Source organism: Macaca mulatta, chromosome 7 (assembly GCF_049350105.2).
Source record: "Macaca mulatta isolate MMU2019108-1 chromosome 7, T2T-MMU8v2.0, whole genome shotgun sequence".
Classification (NCBI taxonomy): Eukaryota; Metazoa; Chordata; class Mammalia; order Primates; family Cercopithecidae; genus Macaca; species Macaca mulatta.
Genome location: NC_133412.1, coordinates 28902938 through 28927427, shown reverse-complemented (window position 1 = coordinate 28927427; position 24490 = coordinate 28902938). Strand labels below are relative to the sequence as shown.

The 24490-nt window shown below is 40.4% G+C and overlaps 1 protein-coding gene across 14 annotated transcripts in view; it reads left to right on the top strand.

The window, feature by feature from the left end:
- Nucleotides 1-1997: 1997 nt before the first annotated feature.
- The window catches only part of DMXL2 (Dmx like 2), a 173291-nt gene continuing 150798 nt past the window's right edge, over nucleotides 1998-24490 (top strand). For all 14 annotated transcript variants that reach the window (XR_013395581.1, XR_013395582.1, XR_013395580.1 and 11 more), the window contains exon 1: nucleotides 1998-2312. Coding sequence is in view for 11 of the 14 variants with exons in the window: in XM_015142247.3 (XP_014997733.1) it covers nucleotides 2226-2312 (87 nt within the window). In the remaining 3 variants the exon portion in view is untranslated. The remainder of the gene's footprint in view (nucleotides 2313-24490) is intronic.

The following is a 24490-nucleotide window of genomic DNA, read 5'->3' as shown; positions in this document are numbered from 1 at the left end:
ATTAAGTATAGTCTGGGCAACAATGGGAGATGCCTCTTTTTTTTATGTTTTTAAAGATGTCTCTCTTTTTTAAAAAGTATTTTAAAAAGGTTTCGCTGGCTGCAGTGTGGTGGATGGATTGGAGAGGCAAGAGGTGGAAGACAGTTTAACCATTTAGAAGGCTATGAGGGCAGTTAAATGAGAAATAATGTTTGGAATTAAGGTAATGGCAGTGGAGATGATGAGGGACATGAATTTGGGATATCAAAAAGGAATCCTTGGATATGGCGCGGGGGGGAGGGGAAGGGAGGAAGAGGGAGAACGGGAGGGAGAGAGAGGGATGGCAGGGGAGGGAGGAGGAGGGAGAGAGAGAGTGGGGGAGGGAGACAGAGTGGGCGGGGAGGGGGGTAGAGAGAGAGAGAGAATGCCCTAGGTCATTAAGAATTATTTTTCATACCTCCTGCAACTTTCTACTGAAAAGATTACCAAGGACTGACAGATCTTTGCCTCCAATCTTCCCCACCCTTCCCTTTATGTTTCAAAGTGCTACAAAGTCATCTCCCCAAAGCAGCTCTGATTATATAAACTTTTGCTCAGAAACATCTGATATACCCCCACTGCATGCAGAGTGAAATCTGGGCTTCTTGGCGCATTCAAGACTTTCTCCATAACATGTTTTGGTAGGCCAAGAGATGGACCACTTGGATACCTTGATCTCTTGCTAAGTATTATTTACTTTCCCCACCCTATAAATCATCTGTCTCAAACATTAATCTTTGTACCTCCAACACTCCCCCCTCCATTTTCTGTACCGTATTTGCAGCATTTCTTGTCTATCTCAGCCTGTCAAAATTAAACTCAGCGTTTATGTCAGGTTATGTCTCCATAACGCCTTATCCAGGCCCTTAGTCAACATCCTTCTTCCTCTTCTGCGGTGCATAGACTTTTATATCTCAATCACAACACTTTTGGCGTTCTGCCTGGTTTTACACACAGTTGTGTCCTGGTGTCCCCTGCTGCCTTACCCTGTGACTTAAGCATAGTATGGGTTAAAAATTCGCCATGAATTGGCCTGCGGCAGGGATCTGATCCTTGTTATCAACCACTCAACGTTTATCAGACAGTATGGAAAATCAGGCGATTCTTCTAATTCATGAAATTACCCATGAAAAAAAGTCTAAAGGAGTCACCCGTCTCTAAGGGGGCTTTTTGCTGTCTAGAATAACCGTGACAAAAAGTGGGAGCAAAATAATTAGCTGTCAGGGGAGTACGGCTTCTCTAAATAGTTGCAAGATGCCTAAATTGTTTATGTAAAATAAATTATCTTATGTACTGCACTTTCGAAAAGACCGAAGAGATCTAAGATATCTCCAGGTGGAAATTCCTGGTGACGGGTGTCCTGAGGCTAACTGCACTGACCATTGCACACTGTATTCTGGACTAGGTTCAACACAGCAAAACAGGCTCGTGGCTCGTCCCCGGCGTCCGACTGCTGCGTGGCCCCGTGCGACCTACACCCCACTCCGCCCCCGCCCGCGACCCAGTCCCCGGCCCCGGCCCCGGCCCCGTCCCCGGCCCCGGCCCCGCCCCCGTCCCCGCCCCCCGTCCTCCGCCCCCCGTCCTCCGCCCCCCGTCCTCCGTCCTCCGTCCGCAGCGGCTGCAGCCCTGGAGGCTCCAAGGGAACTCCCGCACGTCTGCGCGCGCAATGCCGGGACCGAGGGTCGGCGCGGCGCGCGCAATTGCCTTGGAAACCACGGCGCGCGCACGCGCAAACGCGGGGCGTGGGGAAAAAGACTGAACTGAGAGCTTTGCCGCGGGAGGGGGGGGGCTCTACCTCCCGTCGACCGTCGCTCCCCCGCGGTGGGCGCGCGCGCCGGCCCGCTCCCTCGGGCGGAGCGTCCCTTGCTGCACGCTCCCAGCTCGCGCGTTCCCCCTCGTGCCCTCCCCCGCCTCACACGCACCCTTGCCCTCCTCCCGCATTTGTGCGCCGGTGCAGCAGGCAGTGGGAACATCCGGGCATTTCCGCAGCTGAGCGGCGACCCGGGCGGCGGCGGCGGTCGAGGAGCTCCCTCATGGCAGGGACGAGGCGGAGGGAAGGCGAAAGCCGGGCGAGGAGTTAAGCCGGAGCCTCCGCGGGGCGGGTTTCCGAGGGAGGCACAGAGGGAAGCGGCTCTCGCGGCCGGAGGAGGGCCGGGCGCGGGGCTCGTCGCCCCTCTCGCGCATTCTGTACAGCCCGGGCTCCGGAGATGCATCTGCATCAGGTCCTCACTGGGGCTGTCAACCCTGGAGACAACTGCTACTCCGTGGGCAGCGTCGGGGATGTCCCCTTCACGGTGAGCGGCGGCCGGGAGCCCGAGGGGAAGATACCAGGATCCAGACGCGGGGGCAGGGAACTCCTGTCCAGGGCGCACGCCTCCTCAGGAGGCTGTGAGGTGTTGGTGGGCCCCACCCGTGGCCCCTTTGCAGCCTTGGGGTTTAGTTCCCCGTGGGACCGTGGGTCCTGCGTCTGGTGTAGGAAATCACCCCTTAGGGGAAAGGCTTAGTAATCCACCGCACTCTCCACCCCCAGCAAACGGGCCCGAGGTGGCTGAACTAGAAGGTTCCTCCTAGGGCGGCCCTTGGGTCTGCGGTGGAGGAAGGTGATGGGGTCGCTGAAACCCCAGAGCGTCCGTTTCTCACCTGCTCTCGGCGTGGAGGCGAAGAGACTTGGTGTTGGTTTCGGAACGTGCAGGCGAAGAGACTTGGTGTTGGTCTCGGAGCGTGGAGGCGATGCTGCGCCTTGGCTCCCCCTGCCCGCTGTGTTAGGGCAGCTTGGAGCTGCTGGAGTCTGTGGCTTTAAGCCTAACCCTGCGTATCTCCTGATAATGCAGGATCTTAATTCCAAGAAGAAGATAGAAAAATTCATCCTCTGCGGCCGAAAGATTTAGCATGGAAGGGTTAGAGTGACAGTGACTTGGAGAGCTGTCTCATTTATCAGGAGGTCGTAGTTTGGTAACCCTCCTAGATAATAGTTTAATCTGTAAGGTAGCCCTTTTTTTTTTTTTTTTAAATATAGTAAGGCAATGTGAAAAATTTACGACAGTGCTTGTTTGAGAAAAGTGTATGTATACATAACGTTTTAGAATCTCCTTAAAAGCTGGATGAAATAGACATGTTTCTCAAGGAGATTGGACTCATCAGTCCTTTTTGAAAATGGAAATGTTCAAACCAAGCCCTGGAGCTTTGTTTACTCACAGTCTCCCATAGATTAATATGAGTTCTTTTTTAAAGAATGAAATTTATACGTGGTCTTCCTTAAAAGGAACTGTAGGCAGCCAGACGTTTATTAAATACATTTTGTTATTGATAACCGTTCTTCTTGATAAAATTGGAAATAGCATAATGGTATGCTTTTTAGACAAGGAAAACCCTTTGATCCGATGTCTGCTTTCCAACAGTGTTTTTAAAACGGCAGAAAATAAAGCTTCAGCAAAACTGCAGAATCATTATGTAGCAGTGCATTCTGGAACAATTTATTTTTTTGACGTTTTGTGATACATTAACCCCAGAAGATTGCTTTTTAGCCACTTTAATTTTTTAGTGTAATCAACTTGGCCTAGCTCCAGTTTAGAACAAGCCCTTTAAAAATAGGGTTTGCCTGCTTTATATTGTTACGCCTATCACTATCACTGGTGTGTCATCTGTGTTTTATGTACGTGTGACTTAAAAGATCCATATAGAACTGAGCTTGGTCTTCAAGTGTGTGGAGAATCTTTTGGGGATAGAGAGAAGAAATTTCCCTGTTCCCCAGTAGTGCAGATAGAAAGTTCCCCAGGGTTAGATAGTGGGCCTCTTTCATCAAGAAACAAAGCTGGAATCTTTGGTAATAGGTATTTTCCTGCTAGAATGGTGGTGGTAGTTTTCTGCTTCCATCTGAAGTGGAGTGCTGTTTCACTGCAGGTCTGGTATGTAGAACTAAATAAACGGGTTCAGATGCAGCCTGGAAAAACCTGTGTAAGAACTGTTAGTGCTGCGCAGGTGTGGTTATGCTGTAGGCCACTTGTGACCAGATGCTCAGAGTCATTTTCAGATCTTTTTGCACCTCCCTAATTCAACCTTTCACAAAGTCTAGTTGACTCTCTGCACTCTCTACCAGATTTACTCCTTTTCATGTCCTTAACCACCACCTTACTTTACAGTCTTATTTGTATTAATATGAAAGCTTTCAAAACAATTTTCTGACACTCATGTCTGATAACTTCTTCATCCTCCACACCGCTGCTAGGATAATTTTCTTCAAGTATCATTTTACCATATCACTCTTGGCTTAAGAATGTGTAGTTGTTTCTAATAGCTGTGTTACGAAATACAAACTTGTCAAATATTCTCCATCTTTGACTTTATATTTAATTATATGTACTCCTGACTTTGGCCCCTCTGTTACATACTGATCTTCTTACTCTAACCTGCATTTTTATGTTGCAACAAGACAGTCCTTGGCCGGGCGCGGTGGCTCAAGCCTGTAATCCCAGCACTTTGGGAGGCCGAGACGGGCGGATCACGAGGTCAGGAGATCGAGACCATCCTGGCTAACACAATGAAACCCCGTCTCTACTAAAAATACAAAAAAATTAGCCGGGCGAGGTGGCGGGCGCCTGTAGTCCCAGCTACTCGGGAGGCTGAGGCAGGAGAATGGCGTAAACCCGGGAGGCGGAGCTTGCAGTGAGCCGAGATAGCGCCACTGCACTCCAGCCTGGGCGACAGAGCGAGACTCCGTCTCAAAAAAAAAAAAAAAAAAAAAAGACAGTCCTTTTGGTCTTCCAAATTCGACTCAAAATTTACCTGGTTTAGGATGCCTGCCTGTGACACTGTTATTTTGGTCTTTTGACAAATGCAAATACAAACCCATTTTGCACACCACCTCATTTTAATACCTTAGTTTTGAGTGTACTGATCCAGTTATAATTTTGTCATGAACTGGAGATGACCTCTTGGGCTTTGTGAAAAACAGATTGGCAAAAAAAAAAAAAAAAAAAAAAAAAAAGCTGCTTTCAAGCACTGTACAATCAACTAACAAATACCTGAATTCCTATATTTGTATAGTAAAAAGAAAAAGCAAGCTCCTCTTCATGGAGCATGTCACTTGATTTTAGAGCAATCAGATGAAGAAGCTTTAGTTCTGGATCAGATGATTAAAAGGGTGACCAGCCAGGACTTGGAATGAAGGTCTTGTGACTTCTCATCCTGTGGGCTTTTCTTTGTAGTATTTCCTTCTTAATATCAAAGTGCCTGCTTTGGAGAGGGCGTGTAGGTGCGTAGGTGGGTTAGTGGATGGATGGAAGGCCTCCCAACCAGACATAGTGTAGAATACTGTCTTGCAACTAACTGATGATTCTTAGCTGATGTTGTGTTTCATGGTAACCTGAGAACCTTTTCAAAATACAATACATACTTTATTTCAGAATCTAAAATTGATACATCTTTGAAGAATAGAATTGTTCTAAAAGGATTTTGAGTTTATAACATTGTAATAATTGAAAGAAATGGTGTGTTACATATTTTCCTGTGCATGGTGGGTGGCGTGATTGGTTGGCTGTGAATGACTGCTTGATGTCATGATGTCCCAGTTTGTGCAATATTGACATGGTAGTGCAGTCTGTAGTAGACAATCTCAGCTGATGTCTGTGGTTTTAGTGGTATCATGTAAGCTGTGATGCTTTTCACTTGTGTTTAGGCAGCATACAGCTGTTTTCTTAAACATTCAATTGTGATTTCGTAAATGTAGCTGTAGATACCACATTTTAAAACATCACCTTTTGAACAATTTTGTTCTTTTCAGTGTAAGATCTAGGTTTTGGAAACGTTATCCTGCAATGAGTCAAATCTCTGGTAGTTCAAAGAGATGATCTTCTCCTGTGTATGTGCTTTATTATACTTTATTTTGCCTTTAAGACATTTCTAACTACCCTTCAGTGAATGTTTTGAGGGTTTATGCAACAGATATTGTAAATTTCTCATTATTTATGTTACTACTTTTCTGAAAGATAGTTCTTGGCTATTTTTAAACTTTACTGCACATATTAAAATATTAATTGAAATAATGATCATACATGATGATTTTCAAATTAAAAATTCATTTGGCCTTAAGGTTTGCAGACTATTTTCAGATGTGGGCAGTGACTATTATTGTAGTCTGACATGATTTCAACACATTGATGAACATTTACAAAAATTAGTCATTTGCACTCTTACGGCATTTATAATATACTGGCAGAGATTAAAATGATTTGTATAATTATAACATAAGGCAGATGGAAGAGATTGTAGTTGGGAAAACAAGAAGAGGTTTTATGGAAGATTAAGGTTTGGAAAGATAAGAACAGAAGCAAAGGAATGGCATAATACGAAGGATAAATTATTGAGTGACTGTTGTCTTTGCAAAAGTTATTTTTAACCACAGGACTTCTTCATTAAATAATAGACACTCTTAGAATGTTGAAAAAATATAATTTTCAAACATTACCTGTAGCTTTTCAGGAAAATACACCTGGTATTCTGACATTCGATTTTTTTTTAATTAAAGTACCAACAAAAGGTTGGAAATAAATGGAAAACCATTGATTTAAAAATTAGAAGATAATGTTGTATAACCTCTTTTATGGCATTTAGATATGTCTTAACTCTATTGTAGAATAACATTTCAGTCCTAGAGTTATGGCAACACTAAACCTTAAAAATAATCAACCAGTTTATACATTTAGCAAATGTCGAACACATAGGTGTGCTAAGCTTTGTGGGTATTTAAAAAAAAAAAAATTACAAGACATAGTCTTGATTTCAGGGAGTTTACTGAAGAAGTGTAGGATCCTGGTAATCTAATAGGAGAGTAAAAGACATGTACCTAATAACCACAGTAGGCCAGCTGTGCAATATTGCCAGCATTTAAGTGGGAATTCAGGAAGACTAAGAGATAACTTTTGGCCAGGGGAATCAAGGAGTTGGTTAAAAACATGCTTCTGTACTGGCTGGTTATTAATGTGTCAACCTGTGCTGAGAGGAAAGGGAAAGACAGAAGTCAAGAATTTAGAATGGACTTGTTTTCTAAGAGAAATTTGCCTTTTTGTTCTTGGCGTGTAGCTTCTTGTTTATTTAAATGGATACATTTAAAACCTTGTGGGCTTGGGCTTCGTGTCAGCCAGTACGTGAATATAGGGTTATATAAGTTCTTATGTACCTGTGTAGCTTGTTAATTAGCCTTCCTGCTTGTAGCAAGAAGACTCCTAGCAACTACTGAGAAACTCTGGTAAGGTTCTGAATAATGTCTTCCCCAAAAATAGAAGGTCAGAGACCAACTACTTGTATGGTGGTGTCTAAATCACTTAAACATGTTTAGGTCTTTGATCTGTAAAAGAAGTTCTTAAAGATATTCTTTAAGTATTTAGACCACGAATGACAATTATATGGACTTCTCTAGAGATTTTCAGGGGCTAAAAGAGAAAATGGACTAGAAACATAAAGTGGTTGTGTCGAAGTTGTAGGTCTGGAGTCTTTATTGTATATTGCTTCTCACTTGCACTTACAGGACTTTATCAGACCTCACAGTCAGGGAGTCTAACCTCCTTTCTGGCTCAGTAGATAGGCCATTCAGAGCACTTATGAAGTAGTGGGTCTAGGAATGAGTCTTTGGGCTTACAGCTGAGGAGGAGCCTCTTGATTAGGTTTTGGTCCTTGGCACCTGACAGATAATAATTGCCTGTGAGGAGGAGCCTCTTGATTAGGTTTTGGGCCTTGGCACCTGACAGATAATAATTGCCTGTGACTGCCATAGTACAGTATTGGGTGGGAGATGGGGCCAGTGTGATAGTGTTTAGGTTCTTCTTTCGAAGCTTTCCTTTTCCCATGCAATGCCTTTATTCTTTTAGTTTCTGTTCTTAGGATTTGGGGGATTTAAAAGACTACTTTAGAAATTATAATCAGATTATCTTAACTTGGATCTCAGTAAATTTTTAGAACAAATCAGAGTCTCAGTATTTAATTATCTGAAAGAGCACAGGATGTTGGTAACAACCATAATGGCACAGTGGAAAAACAAGTCATGCCTGACCAATTTAATTTCCTTCTATGAAAGTAAGGCAGTATTTAAAATGGGATAGTAATATAGAATATCTGAAATTCAGATTTAGTCAGACTTCTCTAGCTTGTCAGTTTTTTATTTTTATTATTATTTTTTGAGATGTAGTCTCACTCTGTCACCCAGGCTGGAGTTCAGTGGCGCAGTCTCTGCTCACCACAACCTCCGTCTCCTGGATTCAAGCGATTCTCCTGCCTCAGCCTCCTGAGTAACTGGGATTACAGGCGCGTGCCACCATGCCAGGCTAATTTTAGTATTTTTAGTAGAGATGGGATTTCACCATGTTGGCCAGGCTGTTTTGAACTCTTGACCTCGAGTAAACCTCCTGCCTTAGCCTCCAAAGATGTTGGGATTACAGGCGTGAGCCACTGCACCCGGCCATTTGTCAGTAATTTTTAAAAACAAATTTGGAAGCCAAATATTTTAGTAGAAGTTTTAGGGTTTTCAATCTTTTCGAGTTTGTAGAATCCTTTTGCATTATATTAGTGCTCTGAAACCCTGATCCATGATGTCACTTGGTATTGAGGGACCAAGTACAATTTAACAAAGGTGGCATGACTGTATTCACTCTCTCTTAAAGAGTAAGCTATGATGCTTTTCACTTGTGTTTAGGCAGCATACAGCTCTTTTCTTAAACGTTCAATTGTGATTTCGTAAATGTAGCTGTAGATACCACATTTAAAAACATAACCTTTTGAACAATTTTGTTCTTTTCAGTGTAAGATCTAGGTTTTGGAAATGTTATCCTGCAATGAGTCAAATCTCTGGTAGTTCAAAGAGATGATCATGTAATCCTGGAACTTGATGTAAATATGAAACCAGTTGCCTGCACTTCTTATTTTTTTGTGTGTGGGTTTTTGTTTTCTTAAATTTCTTTTTTTTTTGTTTGCCTGCAAGTTTTATTCTCAAATCTTCTCATTTCATGATTCCTGAGGCTTCCTTTAATGCTGTCTACCCCTAGTCCTGAACACCTAAAAAATGTAATGGTTATCTTAACTCCTTCTTTTTTTTTTTTTTTTTTTTTGAGACAGAGTCTCGCTCTGTTGCCCAGGCGGGAGTGCAGTGGCACAATCTCAGCTCACTACGAGCTCCGCCTCCCGGGTTCACGCCATTCTCTTGCCTCAGCCTCCTGAGTAGCTGGGACTACAGGTGCCCGCCACCACGCCCGGCTAATTTTTTGTATTTTTAGTAGAGATGGGGTTTCACCGTGTTAGCCAGGATGGTCTCGATCTCCTGACCTCGTGATCTGCCCGCCTCGGACTCCCAAAGTGCTGGGATTACAGGCGTAAGCCACCGTGCCCGGCCTATCTTATCTCTTTCAGATACAGAAAATAGAGTTAGGCCCCTCTAAATATTATACATGGTAATATGGTGGGAGTGATTTTAAGGGAATACATAATACCCTCTTAGATGGATTATCATTGGAGAGACGTTCCTTTCGGTCCATTTTCTTCTAAAAACTGAGCCTTCTTGGGTGTAGTAACATTTAATTTAATTCAGACTAAATTGTTGTTTTATTTCTGTGATTTTAGGAGAAACCCATTGGTTCATACTAAATCAGTAGAGTTTTCTTGTGATTTTAGGAGAAACTCAAAAAGTCGTAAGTGCGTTTTGCAAATAAGCATAGATGGACACAAAAAACTCAAAAATTCTGGCTTAGACTCATTTCACAGATATATGTAGCTCATATGTTAGCTGTAGTTCAAAAACAAAATTGCATACATTTTCTTAGGAGTAATGATTTTGGTTTTGTGCCAGCAACTTCTTCATATCATCTCTGGCCTCGAGTGCATCCACACTTAAGAGGATCTAATCAGCAGGAGGTAATCATATTATCATCATGTACCTTTCCCATAATAACTCCCATCGTTCCTTTTATGTGGATGAATAACCAGTGTTTTCAGCAAAGGCCACTTCCTTCATTTATGTTCTAAATTGGGTGTGATTTTGTACCCCAGGAGACATTTGGCAGTGTCTGGAGACATTTTTGATTGCTGTAACTGGAGATGGGGAATTGGTACTGCCATCTAGTGAGGAGAGGCCAGAGATTTTGATAAAACGTCCTACAGTGCACAGGATAGCCCTCCACAATGAAGAGTTACCCAGCCCAAAATGTCAGTAGTACTGAAAGTTGTGAGAAACCCTGATTTGTACCTTATGGTTCGCATCTCTCTTTCCTACTTAAGTGCATGATTCTAGCAGTTTCTCCCTTCTCTCTTATAAAAATGCTTTTTCTGCTCTACTGAAACACTTTCTTCATTTAGCCTTCTTAGTTTTCTCCTACCATGCTTAATTGCTTCTTGTCAGCCTGATTCCAGATTTGTATACTCAGCTGTTTCTTTGACATCTCCTCCTTGAAGGTCTAATAGCTATCACATTTTCCTCTTCCAGTCTTCCCTAAATCAATAAATGGCAACTCCACTTTTTTTTAGTTCCCTTGTAGTCTACCTTTTCTCTTCCATTTATGTCCTATATCTAATGTTGGCAAATTCTATTGGTTATACCTTCAAAATGCATCCAGAATCTTGACTACTACTTATCATCTCTACTGCTGCCACCTTGGTGCAAGACAGCATCATTTTTTCCCCTGGATTATGGCAGCTGAATCTTAAATGGTCTTCCTGCCTTTTCTGCCTCTAGTCTATCCTCCTTCAGTTTATTTTCAACATAGTAGTTAGAATGCTCCTGTTAAAATACAAATAAAATCTTTTTAGTCCCTTCTTCCAAACATGGCTTTTTCTTTTTCCACTCAGAGTAAAAACCTGAGTGCCTGCAATGCCCTTTATTGCTGTTTCTTTAGCACCTGAAACAGAAGGTGGTACAAAAAAGTACTCAATAAATTAGTAAGTGGAAAGGATACTTAGTGTAATACACACATTCTTACAGTAAAAACTGATCTTTTCATAAGGCTATTTTTTATAATACTTCTTGATATAGGTCAGTGGCATTAAGTCATATTTAGAAAAATCAATTTTATAGGATGAAGGCAGAGAGCTTTGATACAATATAGGTGTAAAGCTGTGCTGGTCTGGTTTAATCCAAGGATATATATTAATGTATCAAGAGGAATTGACAGGCTGTTCTAAAATTTTCCTCAGTGATACTTTTGAAAGACTTAAATATATAATGAATTAGAGGTTAGCCTGACAAATACCTGAAGTGTAGAGATTCTGTATTTTAGGAGTTTAATATGTTGTATTAATCTGCTAGGGCTGCCATAACAAAATAACAGACTGGGTAGCTTAAACAACAGAATTTTTTTTTCCTCACAGTTCTGGAGTTTGGAAGTTCAAGATCTACGTGTCAGCAGATTTGGTTTCTCTGGAGGACTTTCTCCTTGTCTTGTACATTGCCCCCTTCTTGCTGTGTCCTCATATGGCCTTTCTTCTGTGCACATGCACTCGTGGTGTCTTTTTCTCTTAGGGACACTAGTCTTATAGGGCCCCACCCTTAAGGCCTCATTTAACCTTATATTACCTCTTTAAAGGCCTTACCTCTAAGTACAGTCACGTTGGTAGGTAGAGTTTCAAGCTGTGAATTTTGGGGGCACACAGTGTAGTCCACAACACGTTTTAACAATCGGCTGAGCTGGTCCTGGAATTGAAAATTGAGGAGCCTAACAAAGACATGATTGAGGTGGCCGCCCTACTTGGTGGTAATCTCAACTCAACCAAAGGAGTACTCGTGGATAGAAGCAAGATTCTGTTAAGAAATTTTAAGAATATGCTAATATGGACAAATGGGACATTCAAACATGGCTGTGATAATTTTATGCTGGAAAATTTTATATAGATATAATTAAAAGCACAGTTTGACCATTAAAAGCAAAAAGCAAATAAAAACCACAAAGAATTCAGATTTTTTTGGTAAAAAATTAATGTAATATCTGCATTGTAAAAGAATTATAATTCCAACAGCGTTGAAATATGGAAAGTAAAACTGAAAGTTTCCAGTCCCCGGAAGAATTAGTACAACTTACTGGTTATCCTTTATACAAAAAATATTTTGGTGCCTGGACATTGTACATACAAGATAAACTAGCTATTAAAGTGTACTGTTGTATAAGAGGGCTTGGTGTATGTTGGTATTAGCTATAAATTAGTTAAATTGGGGATCATGTACTAACGTGATGATTTTGACTATGGAATAATTGAACTGTAGCCGTTCTTCCTGGCAGTGTTAAATAGTGCTATCTCTGTGTGGTTGCTATATAGAAAACAAGGCAATTTTTGAAAGTAGTAAGATTAATATTTATCTTGTATGTTAAATTGGTACATGAAATCAAATCTGCTTTACAAATTAAATCTAGTTTAGTATCTTCATTTTGTGCCTGGAATTGGTTCCTGCTGATGGGTTCGTGGTCTCGCTGACCTCAAGAATGGAGCTGCGTACCTTTGCAGTGAGCGTTACAGCTTTTAAAGATGGTACAGACCCAAAGAGTGAGCGGTAGCAAGGTTTATTGTGAAAAGCTACAGGGCAGAGCTTCCACAGCGTGGAAGGGGAGCTGAGTGGGTTGCTACTGCTGGCTGGGGTGGCCAGCTTTTATTCCCTTATTTGTCCCTTCCCGTTCGGTTTCCGTCCTATCAGAATGCCCTTTTTTCAGTCCTCCCTGTGATTGACTACTTTTAGCATCCTGCTGATTGGTGCGTTTTACAGAGCACTGATTGGTGCATTTTACAATCTTCTTGTAAGATGGAAAAGTTCTCCAAGTCCCCACTTGACCCAGGAAGTCCAGCTGGCTTCACCTCTCAATTTCATAGATGAGGATACTAATACTCTTGAGAAATTAAATCATTTAATGAAGGCCACCTAGTTAGTACCGTGGCAGAATTAAGACTGGAACCCAAAGCTCCTAGTTCTCTTCCCCCCACCCCAGCAAAATGTAAAAAGTAACACATGCCCTTGCAGATAATTTGAAAACTCCTGAAGAAAGAGAAAATAATTTATAATGGCACAACCCAGAGATAACCCCACTTAACATTTTGGTAAGTTGGACTGAGGCCTCATGGTGGAAGCTCGTATTATTACTGATTTGAGAATGTTTACCTGTAATTTTTTTTGTTGAATGATTTTTGGATAGTTATTTTTCTAATAATTTATTTTGTGTAGGTTTTCAAATTTATGAGTATAAAGTTGTTCACAGCAGCCTTTGAATATCTTCTTAGGTTTGCAGCATTTCTGTTGCTTCTTTTCTCATTACTGCCATTGGTTATTTGTGCCTCTCCCTTTTTCTTCAACAGAGGTTTATCAACTTTATTAATCTTTTTTAAAGAACCCACTTTAGCTTTACCATTTCTCTCTGTTATATACTTATTTTCTATTTTATTAATGTTTTTCTTAATTTGTTATTTCCTTTCTTCTATATTAATTTTGCTGTTTTTCCCCTACCTTGTTGAGCTAAATGCTTAGCTCATTTTTGTCTTTCTCCCTAATAGATGAATTTAGAATGTAAGTTTTCCTCCAAGATCTGCATTCTCTGCATTCTATAAAGCTGTTTTTAAAACCATGAACTCATAAGTAATTTGGAAGTAAATTTCTGAATATCTGGTACTTTTAAAGTTACAAATATGCCTACTAATTTCTAGTGTAGCTGTATTGTGTGCAAATGGCATGCGGTGTGTACTTATAATCTTTTTAAATTTATTGAAATTTCAGTTGGTCAGTTTTTATAAGTTTTTTTTTTTTTTTTTTTGAGACGGAGCCTCGCTCTGTCGCCCAGGCTGGAGTGCAGTGGCGCGATCTCGGCTCACTGCAAGCTCCGCCTCCCGGAGACCATTCTCCTGCCTCAGCCTCCCCAGTAGCTGGGACTACAGTCACACGCCACCATGCCCGGCTAATTTTTTGTATTTTTAGTAGAGATGGGGTTTCACCGTGTTAGCCAGGGTGGTCTCAATCTCCTGACCTCATGATGCACCTGCCTCATCCTCCCAAAGTGCTGGGATTACAGGCGTGAGCCACCACACCCGACGTTTATAAGTGTTTCATATGTGCTTAAAGAAAATGTGTCCTCTTCAATTGTTGGACAGAGTTTTATATATTTTAGGTCAAGCTTGTTCATCATGTTGTTTAAATCTCCTAAAACGTTACCACTTTTCTGTCTGCTTATTCATTTTGCCGAGAGATGTGTTAAAATCTACTATAAATATGCATTTATTCCTGTCTTGTAGTTTTGTTAATTTTGTTTTATTTATCTGTGCTTACAAGTTTAAAATTATTACATCTTCTTGGTGAATTGATCTGTTGATCATTAGGAAGTAACCCTTTTTGATTTCTGACAATGCTTTCTGCAGTGTACTTTCTCTGGCATTAATATAGTTTTATTAGCTTCCTTTGGTTGGCATTTGTACAGTCTATCTTTTTACTTTCAACTTTTCTGCATAGTTATGTTTCAGATCTTTCTTCCAAATATAGTGATGCATTGATTAACAATGGAGATGCATTCAATATATTGCTAGGCAGTTTCATCGTTGTGCAAATATCATAAAGTGTACTTACACAAACCTAGATGGTTTTTTTTTTTTTTTTTTTTTTTAAAGACCGAGTTTCACTCTTGTCTCCCAGGCTGGAGTGCAGTGGCGCAATCTCTGCTCACTGAAACCTCCATCTCCCGGGTTCAAGTGATTTTCCTGCCTCAGCCTCCCGAGTAGCTGGAGTTACAGGCATGTGCCATCACGCCTGGCTAATTTTTGTATTTTTAGTAGATGTGGGGTTTCACCATGTTGGCCAGGCTCGTCTCGAACTCCTGACCTCAGGTGATCCATCCTCCTTGGCCTCCCAAAGTGCAGGATTACAGGTGTGAGCCACCACACCTGGCCAAAAACCTAGCTAGTATATCCTAGAACATACCTAGGCTATATGGCATAGCCTGTTGCTCCCAGGTTACAAAGCTGTATAGCCTGTTGCTGTACTGAATAATGTAGCCAGTTGTAACACAGGGGTATTTGTGTATCTAAACATATCTAAATGTAGAAAAGGTTCAGTGAAAATATGGCAACATAATCTTATGGGACCACCCTCATATGTGTGGTCCATTGTAGACCGGGTCCATTGTAGACTGGAATGTTAATGTGGCACATGACTATAAAACATAGTTGGATTTTAAAAAATACAGCCTGACAATTTCTGTGTTAACTAGAACTTTCAGTTCATTTATGCTTGATGTAATTACTGGCATGTTTGTGTTTAAATTCGCAATCTTACTATGTGCTTTTTGTTTGTTCCTTTTGTTCTTTGCTCCCCTTTTTCTCCTTTCTTGTGTCTTTTGAAATGAATTTTCTTTTTCATTCAGTTTTTTTCCCTGTAGTCCTAAAACTCCATATTCTGTTTTCATTCTTTTGCTAGTTACTCTAGAAATTACAGCATGCATTCTTAACTTATTTCTCTTATTGAAGCCTTATGAGGGTTTACATTCCTTCTAGACAATTCAAGAACCTTCTGTACTGCTTTTTAATTCCATTCCTGCTTATAATATACCCTTCTTTGGTAAGCCTATTTTTATAACCCTGGAAGACATTATTATTTTACACAGTCAATGCTTATTTAGATTTACCCATATGTTACTTTACTCTTCGTTTCTTCCTTCTCTGACATTCCATTTGAGATCATTTTCCTTCTTCCTGGAGAATCTCCATTAGAATTTCCTTTGGTGTGAATCTGTTGGTGTTGTAATGTTGTCTTTTGTTTGTCTAAAAAAGCCTTTTTTTCATTCTTTTTAAAACTTTTAGTTGCAGGGGTACGTGTGCAGGTTTATTATACAGGTAAGTTGTGTGTTGCTTGGTTTGGTGTACAGATTATTTTGTCACCCAGGTAATAAGTATAGTTCCTGATAGGTAGTTTTTTGATCCTCTCCCTCTTCCTTCCCACCACTCTTCAGTAGGCCCTGGTGTCTGTTTTTCCCTTCTTTGTGTCCATGTGTACTCAGTGTTTAGCTTCCACTTATAAATGAGAGTATGTGGTATTTGGTTTTCTGTTTCTGTGTTAGTTTACTTAGAATAATGGCCTCCAACTACATCCATGTTGTTGCAAAGGACATGATCTCATTTTTTTTATGACTGCATAGTATTTCATGGCATATGTGTACCACATTTTCTTTATCGAGTCTACTATTGATGAGCATCTAGGTTGATTCCCTGTCTTTGCAATTGTGAATAGTGCTGCAGTGGACATACGCATGCATGTGTCTTCATGGTGCAACAATTTATATTCCTTTGGGCATATACCCAGTAATGGGATTGATGGGTTGAATGGTAGTTCTGTTTTTATTTTGTTTCATTCCTTTTTTTTTTTTTTTTTTTTGAGACTGAGTCTTGCTCTGTTGCCCAGGCTGGAGCATAGTGGCATGATCTTGGCTCGCTGCAACCTCCGCCTGCTGGGTTCACATGCTTCTCCTGCCTCAGCCTCCCAAGTAGCTGGCATTAGAGGTGCACACCACCACGTCTGGCTAATTTTTGTATTTTTAGGAGAGAATGGTTTCACCATGTTGGCCAGGCTGGTTTTGAACTCCTGACCTCAAGCAGTCTGCCCACCTCAGCCTCCAAAAGTGCTGGGATTACAGGTGGGAGCCCAGCCTATTTTGTTTCATTCTTGAAAGGCCGTTTTGCTGTCTTTTAGCAGTTAGACAGGTAGATAGAGCATGGCAGTGTTTTCCTTTCAGCACCTTAAGGATTGTAGTCTTCTGGCCTCTACTGTTTCTGTTGAGATGTAAACTGCTAATTTACTGTTGGTTCTTTGAAAGTTGTATTTTTTTCTCTTAGCTGCCTTTGAGATATTTTCCTTTGTGTTTCTGAAGTTTTGCTATGTTTTGTCTGTGTATACATTTAAAAAATCTGCTTGGGCGTTTTCAAATCTGTACATTAATATCTTTTATCATTTATTGAAAAATTTCATCTGGTATTTCTTCAAATATTGCCTCTGCCCTGATTGACCTTATAAAACAAATAAATATGTTTTAGACTTTCTGACTTTATTTCTATGTCTAATAGTTTTTGCCATGTTTTCTATCTTTTTATTTTTATTTTTTTGAGGCAGAGTCTCACTCTGTCGCCCAGAGTGACTCCGTTACCCAGGAGTGCAGTGGAATTGTCTCAGCTTACTGCAACCTCCACCTCCCAGGTTCAAGTGATTCTCTTGCCTCAACCTCCTGAGTAGCTGGGATTAGAGGCATCCATCACCATGCCCGGCTAATTTTTGTATTTTTAGTAGGGACAGGGTTTCCCCGTGTTGGCCAGGCTAGTCTCGATCTCTGACCGCAGGTGATCTGCCTGCCTCTGCCTCCCAAAGTGCTGGGATTACAGGCATGAGCCACCGCGCCTGGCCCCATGTTTTCTATCTTTTTATCCTTTTGTGCAACATTCTAGATTTTTTTTTCTAATCAATTTTCAAATCATATATTCAACCATGTCTAATTTTCTGTTAAAGCCATCCTTAAATTCTTAGTTTTGGGTTATACTGGTTCTTTCATGAGGTCTTCTTTCCTGGTGTGATAGATATTGTTGACTATGTGTATTTGAAAAATGACTTTTAGAAATAACCTAAGACCCAAGATGGTGGTATCTTACCCAAAAGGGAATTTTAATTTAATTAGGTGACATGTCTTGGGGATTTTACTGGTTAGGGATGACATTAATTCAAGCCCAAGCCTTGAAATTTTCTAAACCATCCAAGTGATACAAAGACAGGTGCGAATCTCTACAAGTGGCTGGGCACCGTGGCTCACACCTTTAATCCCAGCACTTTGGGAGGCTGTGGTGGGTGGATTACCTGAGTTCAGGAGTTCGAGACCAGCCTGGCCAACTGGTGAAACCCCGTCTCTACTAAAAATACAAAATTAGCTGGGCATAGTGGTGCACGCCTGTCGTCCCAGCTACTCGGAGGCTGAGGCAGAAGAATCGCTTGAACCCGGGAGGCAGAGGTTGCAGTGAGCTGAGATTGCTCCACTGTACTCCATCCTGGATAACAAGAGCAAAACTCCATCTCACACCCACACCCACCCACACCCACACCCACCCACCCACACACACACACACACACACGCACACAAAATCTCTGTAAGTGTTGGTTTAAGTCTCTCATGTTATGTGGATTAATCTTCAAGATTTCAGTTCAAAGTGTTGGGTAGTTTATTGGAGTCCCATCTTTTGTCAGATGGAGCACTTTCATTTTTGTTCCTCTAGATCCAAGAGACCATCAAAATGCAGTTCAGTTTTACCCTCACTCTTTTAGATTAGCAATGCTGTTAGACAAATTGGCATTCAGTGCTGAGCACAGCCTTATGTTCTCCTTTTCTCTTAGATTTTGGCCCACTAATTTTGCACAGTATTTTTTTTTTTTAGCTCTTTGAGTGTTTTAAAATCTATGTTCATTAAGAATATTAATCTGTATGGGCCGGGCCAGGTATCTTACACCTGTAATCCCAGCAGTTTGGAAGGCCGAAGCAGGCAGATCACTTGAAGTCAGGAGTTCGAGACCAGCCTGGCCAACACGGTGAAATCCTATCTCTACTAAAAATACAAAATTTAACTGGACATGGTGGCACACGCCTGTAGTCCCAGCTACTTGGGAGGTTGTGGCACTAGAATCACTTGAACCTAGGAGGTGGAGGTTGCAATGAGCTGAGATGATGCCACTGTACTCTAGCCTGAGTGACAGAGTGAGACTGTTTAAAAAGAAAAAAAAGAAGACTATTAATCTATATGTTTTTTTCCCTGCTTGTACTGTTTTTGTCTGGTTTTGGTATCATGCTAAGATGTTTTTTGTAAGTTTCATGAAGCTTTTTGTGTTTTAAATTTAGATCCTATGATTCATTTTGAGTTAATTTTTGTGTAAAATATCAGATTAGATTTTTTTTTTTTTGGTATATGAACGTCCAGTTGTTCCAATACCATTTGTTGAAAACCTGCCCTTTCTCCATTGAATTGCCTTTGTACCTTTGTGAAAAATCAGTTGGCTATATTTTTGTGGGTCTATTTCTGTAGTCTGGGTTCTGTTGCACTGGTCTGTGTCTCTATCCTTTTGCCACAACACCACTGTCTTGATTACTGACTTTGTGATAAGTCTTATAATTGGGTAGTGTGATTCTTGCAACTTTCTTCTCTTTTTTTTTTTTAACAATTGTTTTAGTTATTCTAGTTCCTTTATCTTTCCATTTAAATTTTGGGATCAGTTTGTCTATAGCTACAAAAAAAATCCTGCTGGGAACGAACTTGATTGCCTTTCTTTTAAATCTGTAGATCAGTTTGTGGAGAAGTGACATCTTTGAGTCTTCCAATTATGAATGTATGTCTGTATTTATTTAGATCTTTGACTTTTCATCAGTGTTTACGCATATAGATCTGATACATGTTTTGTTAGAAGTATTTCATTTTTCAGAGCTATGTTAAAATGGTATCTTTTTAAACATTTTATTTTCCAGTTGTTTCCAGTCATTCATGTCTGTTGATTTTGTATCCTGTGACCTTAGCAGTAGGTTTTATTTTTCTTTTTTGTAAATCTCTTGGGATTTTCAGTGTAGCTGTCCACAGTAGCTGCAAATTAGACCGTTTGAATTCTTCCTTTCCAATCTATGTGTTCTTTTTTTTTTTTTTTTTTTGCCTTATTGCACTACTAGGTTTTTTTTTTTAATAGATGCCTTTATAAGGCTGAGAAGATTCTTTTTTATTCCTTGTTTGCTGAAAGTTTTTATCATAAAGGAATCTTGAATATTGTCAAGTGCTTTTTCTGTATGCATTAATATGGTTATGTATTTTTTCTTTGAATTATTAATGTGTGGATTGCCATGATTGAGTTTTGAAAATTGAATCAGTCTTGTAGTACCAGTACAAGCCCCACTTTGTTATGGAATATTATTGTTTTTATTTGTGGCTGGATTTGATTTGCTAAGATTTTATTGAGTGTTTTTACGTCTGTGTTCGTTAAGAATATTTATTATTATGGTTTTTTCTCGTACTGATTTTGTCTGGTTTTGGTATCATTGTAATACTAGCTTCATGAGTTTGGAAGTATTTTGTCCTCTTCTACTTTCTGTCAGGATTATGTAGAATAGGTGTTATTTCTTCTTTAAATGTTAGTAGAATTTACCAGTGAAACAATCTGGGCCTGGAGTTTCCTTTTTTGGAAGGATTTTAACTATACATTTAATTTATTTACTAGTTAAAGGACTATCCTAGTAATGTATTTCAGCTTGGGTGTGTTTATACTGTTTTTGGTTTTAGAGGAATTAGTCTATTTCATCTGTTTCATTTTTATAAATTTGCATATAGAGTTGTTTGTGGCATTTCATTATTATACTTTTAATATGTGCAGGGTTAGTACTGATACCCCTCTTTTATTCTTGATATTGGTAATTTGTGTCTTTTCTCTTTGCTTATCTTGCTGAAGTTTTTGTTATATTGCTCTTTTGATTTCATTCATATTCACTCTTGTTTTTCTGTTATGTCATTGATTTCTGCTTTTTAATTGTTTCCTGCCTTCTATGTGATTTGGAATTGTTTTGCTCTTCTTTTTCTAATTGATTAAGATGGAAACCTACGTTACTGATTTGGGAGTGCCCATACTTCTTTAAACATTTTTCTACTAGTCATTTTAACATCTTTGTCAGTTGATTTCAACATCTGTGTCTTGTTGTCTTTTCTCTTGCAAGTTGAGATTTTCTTAGTTCTTTATATAAGTAATTTTGGATTATGCCTGCACATTTAAAAATATTACATTATGCGACTCTGGGCCTTGTGTAAATCCTATGGAGAATGTTGATATTTTTGTTTTAGCAGGAATTAGACTTGGCTGGGTTGAGGTGGAAAGGTTTGACCAACCTTCTATATATTGTGGTTTCTATGTAAGTTCCATTTTCAAAGCCTTTGCAGTGCTAGCTGAATATACTCTATCCTGTGATGTGCCACTTAGTGGCCAGTATGGGATCTGGGCAGTGGTCTCAAAGTTTTTGCTCAGCTGTTTAAGCTAAGATTATGCTTGCACAGCCTGGGGATGAGCCCAGGAGTTTACAAGCAAGTTTATTGAGTTGCCTTTCCAGACTCTTCTTTCTGTGACTTTCCTGGTACTTTCTGGTTTTCTGGCTGGAAAACTAGTCCCTTCTTGTGACTGTACCTGTCTGTATTCAGTGCCAACGTAGCTGTAGAGAAAGAAAAAGAGCAACGTGGATCTGCTCCACTCTCTTGGGGTTATAGCTCCTCAGAGTAAAACTGTGGAATTATTTGGGGGCTGGGATATCAGAAAATAGAGGAAAAAAAAAAGATAAAGGGATAATTTTTCCACCCTTTCTTTGAACATTAAGAGTCTCCTTTCCTATTCCTTGAGCCAAAAGTAAATGGCCTCTCCTGGAGCTCTCTGTTTTTGCTGCTTGGTTTAGGCCTGACAGTCCAGGCCTAACTTAGTTCAGTAAGATGGGAAGCTCTCTGCTACTATAGTGAACTTCAAATTCCATTCTTCTTACCTCATCTATCTGCTGCCATTTACTTTATTAAGAGTCCTCCACTAACTGTTCTGTGCAGTCTGTTTTATGGCTACATCAAGTGGGAGAGACATCATCGTGGTTATTTTACTTAGAACTGGAACTATGATGTAATATTTCATACCATCAAAAAATATCAAGGACCTAGGAACAAATCTGATGATACATATTTAAGACTGTCATAAGCAAAATTAATAAAACTTTATTGAGAGACTTAAAGGAGATAAATACTATGTTCATGGACTGGAAGATTCACTACTGTAAAAATATCAACCATTTCTGGCCGGGTGCGGTGGCTCACGCCTATAATCCCAGCACTTTGGGAGGCCGAGGTGGGCGGATCACGAGGTCAGGAGATCGAGACCATCCTGGCTAACACGGTGAAACCCCGTCTCTACTAAAAATGCAAATTAGCCAGGCGTGGTGGCGGGTGCCTGTAGTCCCAGCTACTCGGGAGGCTGAGGCAGGAGAATGGCATGAAACCAGAAGGCAGAGCTTGCAGTGAGTGGAGATTGTGCCACTGCACTCCAGCCTGGGTGACTGAGCGAGACTCCATCTCAAAAAAAAAAAAAAAAAAAAAAAATCAACCATTTCCAAGCTTATTTACATATCTTTGATGCATTCTCAGTCAAAATTTTAAGAGAATTTTGTGGAATTTGATAGAATGATGCTAAAATTTTATGGAGATAGATAGTGCCAAGAATAGATAAGGCAATATTGAAGAGCAATAAAGAAGACTTCTACCAGCTCAAGACTTATAAAAGTTGTAGTCATTAAGAGAGTGTGATGGCAGTCTAAGGACAAATACACCAAAATCAGTACCAGAAAGAGACCCACACATTTGTTGATGTTTGATTTATAACACAATTGGCATGGTAGAGTAACAGGATAGTTGATGTTTTCAATCAGTGGTGCTTGGACATCTTGTTATCTACATAGGAAAGAAATAAGACTTGGTCTGTATCTCGCACCATACATAAAAATTAACTCCAAGTAGATTAGAGATGTGCAAGACAGAATAATACATATTTTAGAAGGCAGAATTCAGAGGAATACATTTAGAGGAAAACATATTGCTAACCTTGAGGTTACAAAAGTTTTCTTAAAACACGAAATTGTTGTATTTTCTTCTAATTTGATCTTTCTTTAGAGTGGCTATAAACTCTCTGGAGAGTGGCTATAAACTCTATCTCTGTCCTGATGATGTCCAGGGATTATTGTGGGGCTGCGATATGACCATATGAGATGGTCGTGGATGTTTACAGTCTGTCTTTCATGAGATAGTTCTTTATCTTGGTAGATGTCCTAATGCTTAAATGTCAGGCCCATGGCAAGGTGTTCTTCTCACAGAAGACTTATTTATACTGGCAGATACCCTTGTGGTTCTTGTCCGATCTGTGTCCAGTTTATTTGACCAAGACAGCCACGCTCTAGGAGAACCCTGACCAAGAAGAGAATTAGGTTCAGGTGTGTCGGTCAGGTGAGCTACAGAGGAGATGGTAAAACAAAACACATGAAATAACAAGAAGTTTTTATTTCAGATTTTAGAGAGAAGAGAAAGCACACCTTGCAAGGTCAACAGGAAGAGGGGAGCCACCTAGGACAAGCAAGTGCAACCAGTGGATGGGACGAAAGAGAAAGGACCTAGGGAACTGAAGTCTTTATTGGGGTCCAGGGTGTTCTTAACCAAGCAAGTTTCCCATGGGGAGTTCTAATTGGTAGGTTGGAGAAAGCAGGCATGAGTTCTGAGGAGTCATGCTGTGACTAAGAGGTGGTCACTGACGCATATCTGTACAGTCTGTGTGAGTCAGGTAGATTCTACCTAGCTCTCCCAAAAGGAGGTAATAACCAGGAGGTGGTTGTAAAAGGCAGATATCTTGATTGACCACGTTGAGGACCTGGGAGGAAATGGAGGACTAAAATCTGTGTTAAGGGTGACTGAGCCCTGATTCTTCAATGAGAAAGTCAGACTTATACTTGAAATGAATGGCAAGGCAACCTAAAATTATAGGAATTCACTGCACAAATAAACCACAATTGCAGATAGATATATTTTGGATATTGTGAGCCAGGTTTCTCATTATTGAAGAAGAGAGTTACAAGTTTAGAAAGTGGGAAGACAGCCAGGCACAATGGATCATGCCTGTAATCCCAGCACTTTGGGAGGCTGAGGTGGGCGGATCACGAGGTCAGGAGATTGAGACCATCCTGGCTAACACAGTGAAACCCCGTCTCTACTAAAAACACAAAAACTTGGCCGGGTGTGGTGGCCTGCGCCTGTAATCCCAGCTACTTGGGAGCCTGCAGCAGGAGAATCGCTTGAACCTGGGAGGTGGAGGTTGCAGTGAGCCGAGGTTGCGCCACTGCGCTCCAGCCTGGTGACAAAGCGAGACTCCATCTCAAAAAGAAAGTGGGAAGGCTAGAATGAACCTTGTCAATATAATTGGATTAGAGGCATTAGTGTGACCTCATAGATGTGTATGTGTCTATACACATATGAATATATTACGTGTTTACATGAATAATATGTGTATGTATGTATACATGCATGTATTTGTATATATTTAAACAGACATAAAACAATGATGTATAGGTATAGAGATACATAGATATGATAGGGATGTTTGTATTGGTGTGTCTTTGATCCTAAGCCCTTTCAGTGGACAGTTGAAAATAGATGTGTGTGTGTCTGTGTTTATAGATACATACATAAATATATGCACACATTTGTTTCCTAACTTTGTCAGCTGCGAGGCCTAGAAGCAGTGATACCCCTGTACCAGTGAACACAACTGGCATCTAGATCTTGGTTTCTAAATACCTTTGTCCACTAAAAGGAACCAGCACTTCTTGGAGGAACCAGCATTTCTTGGAGGAATAGCTGATTTTCGGCTGGAGCATGAAAAACAAGATAAATTTGGAATTTCTTGTGCCAGAAA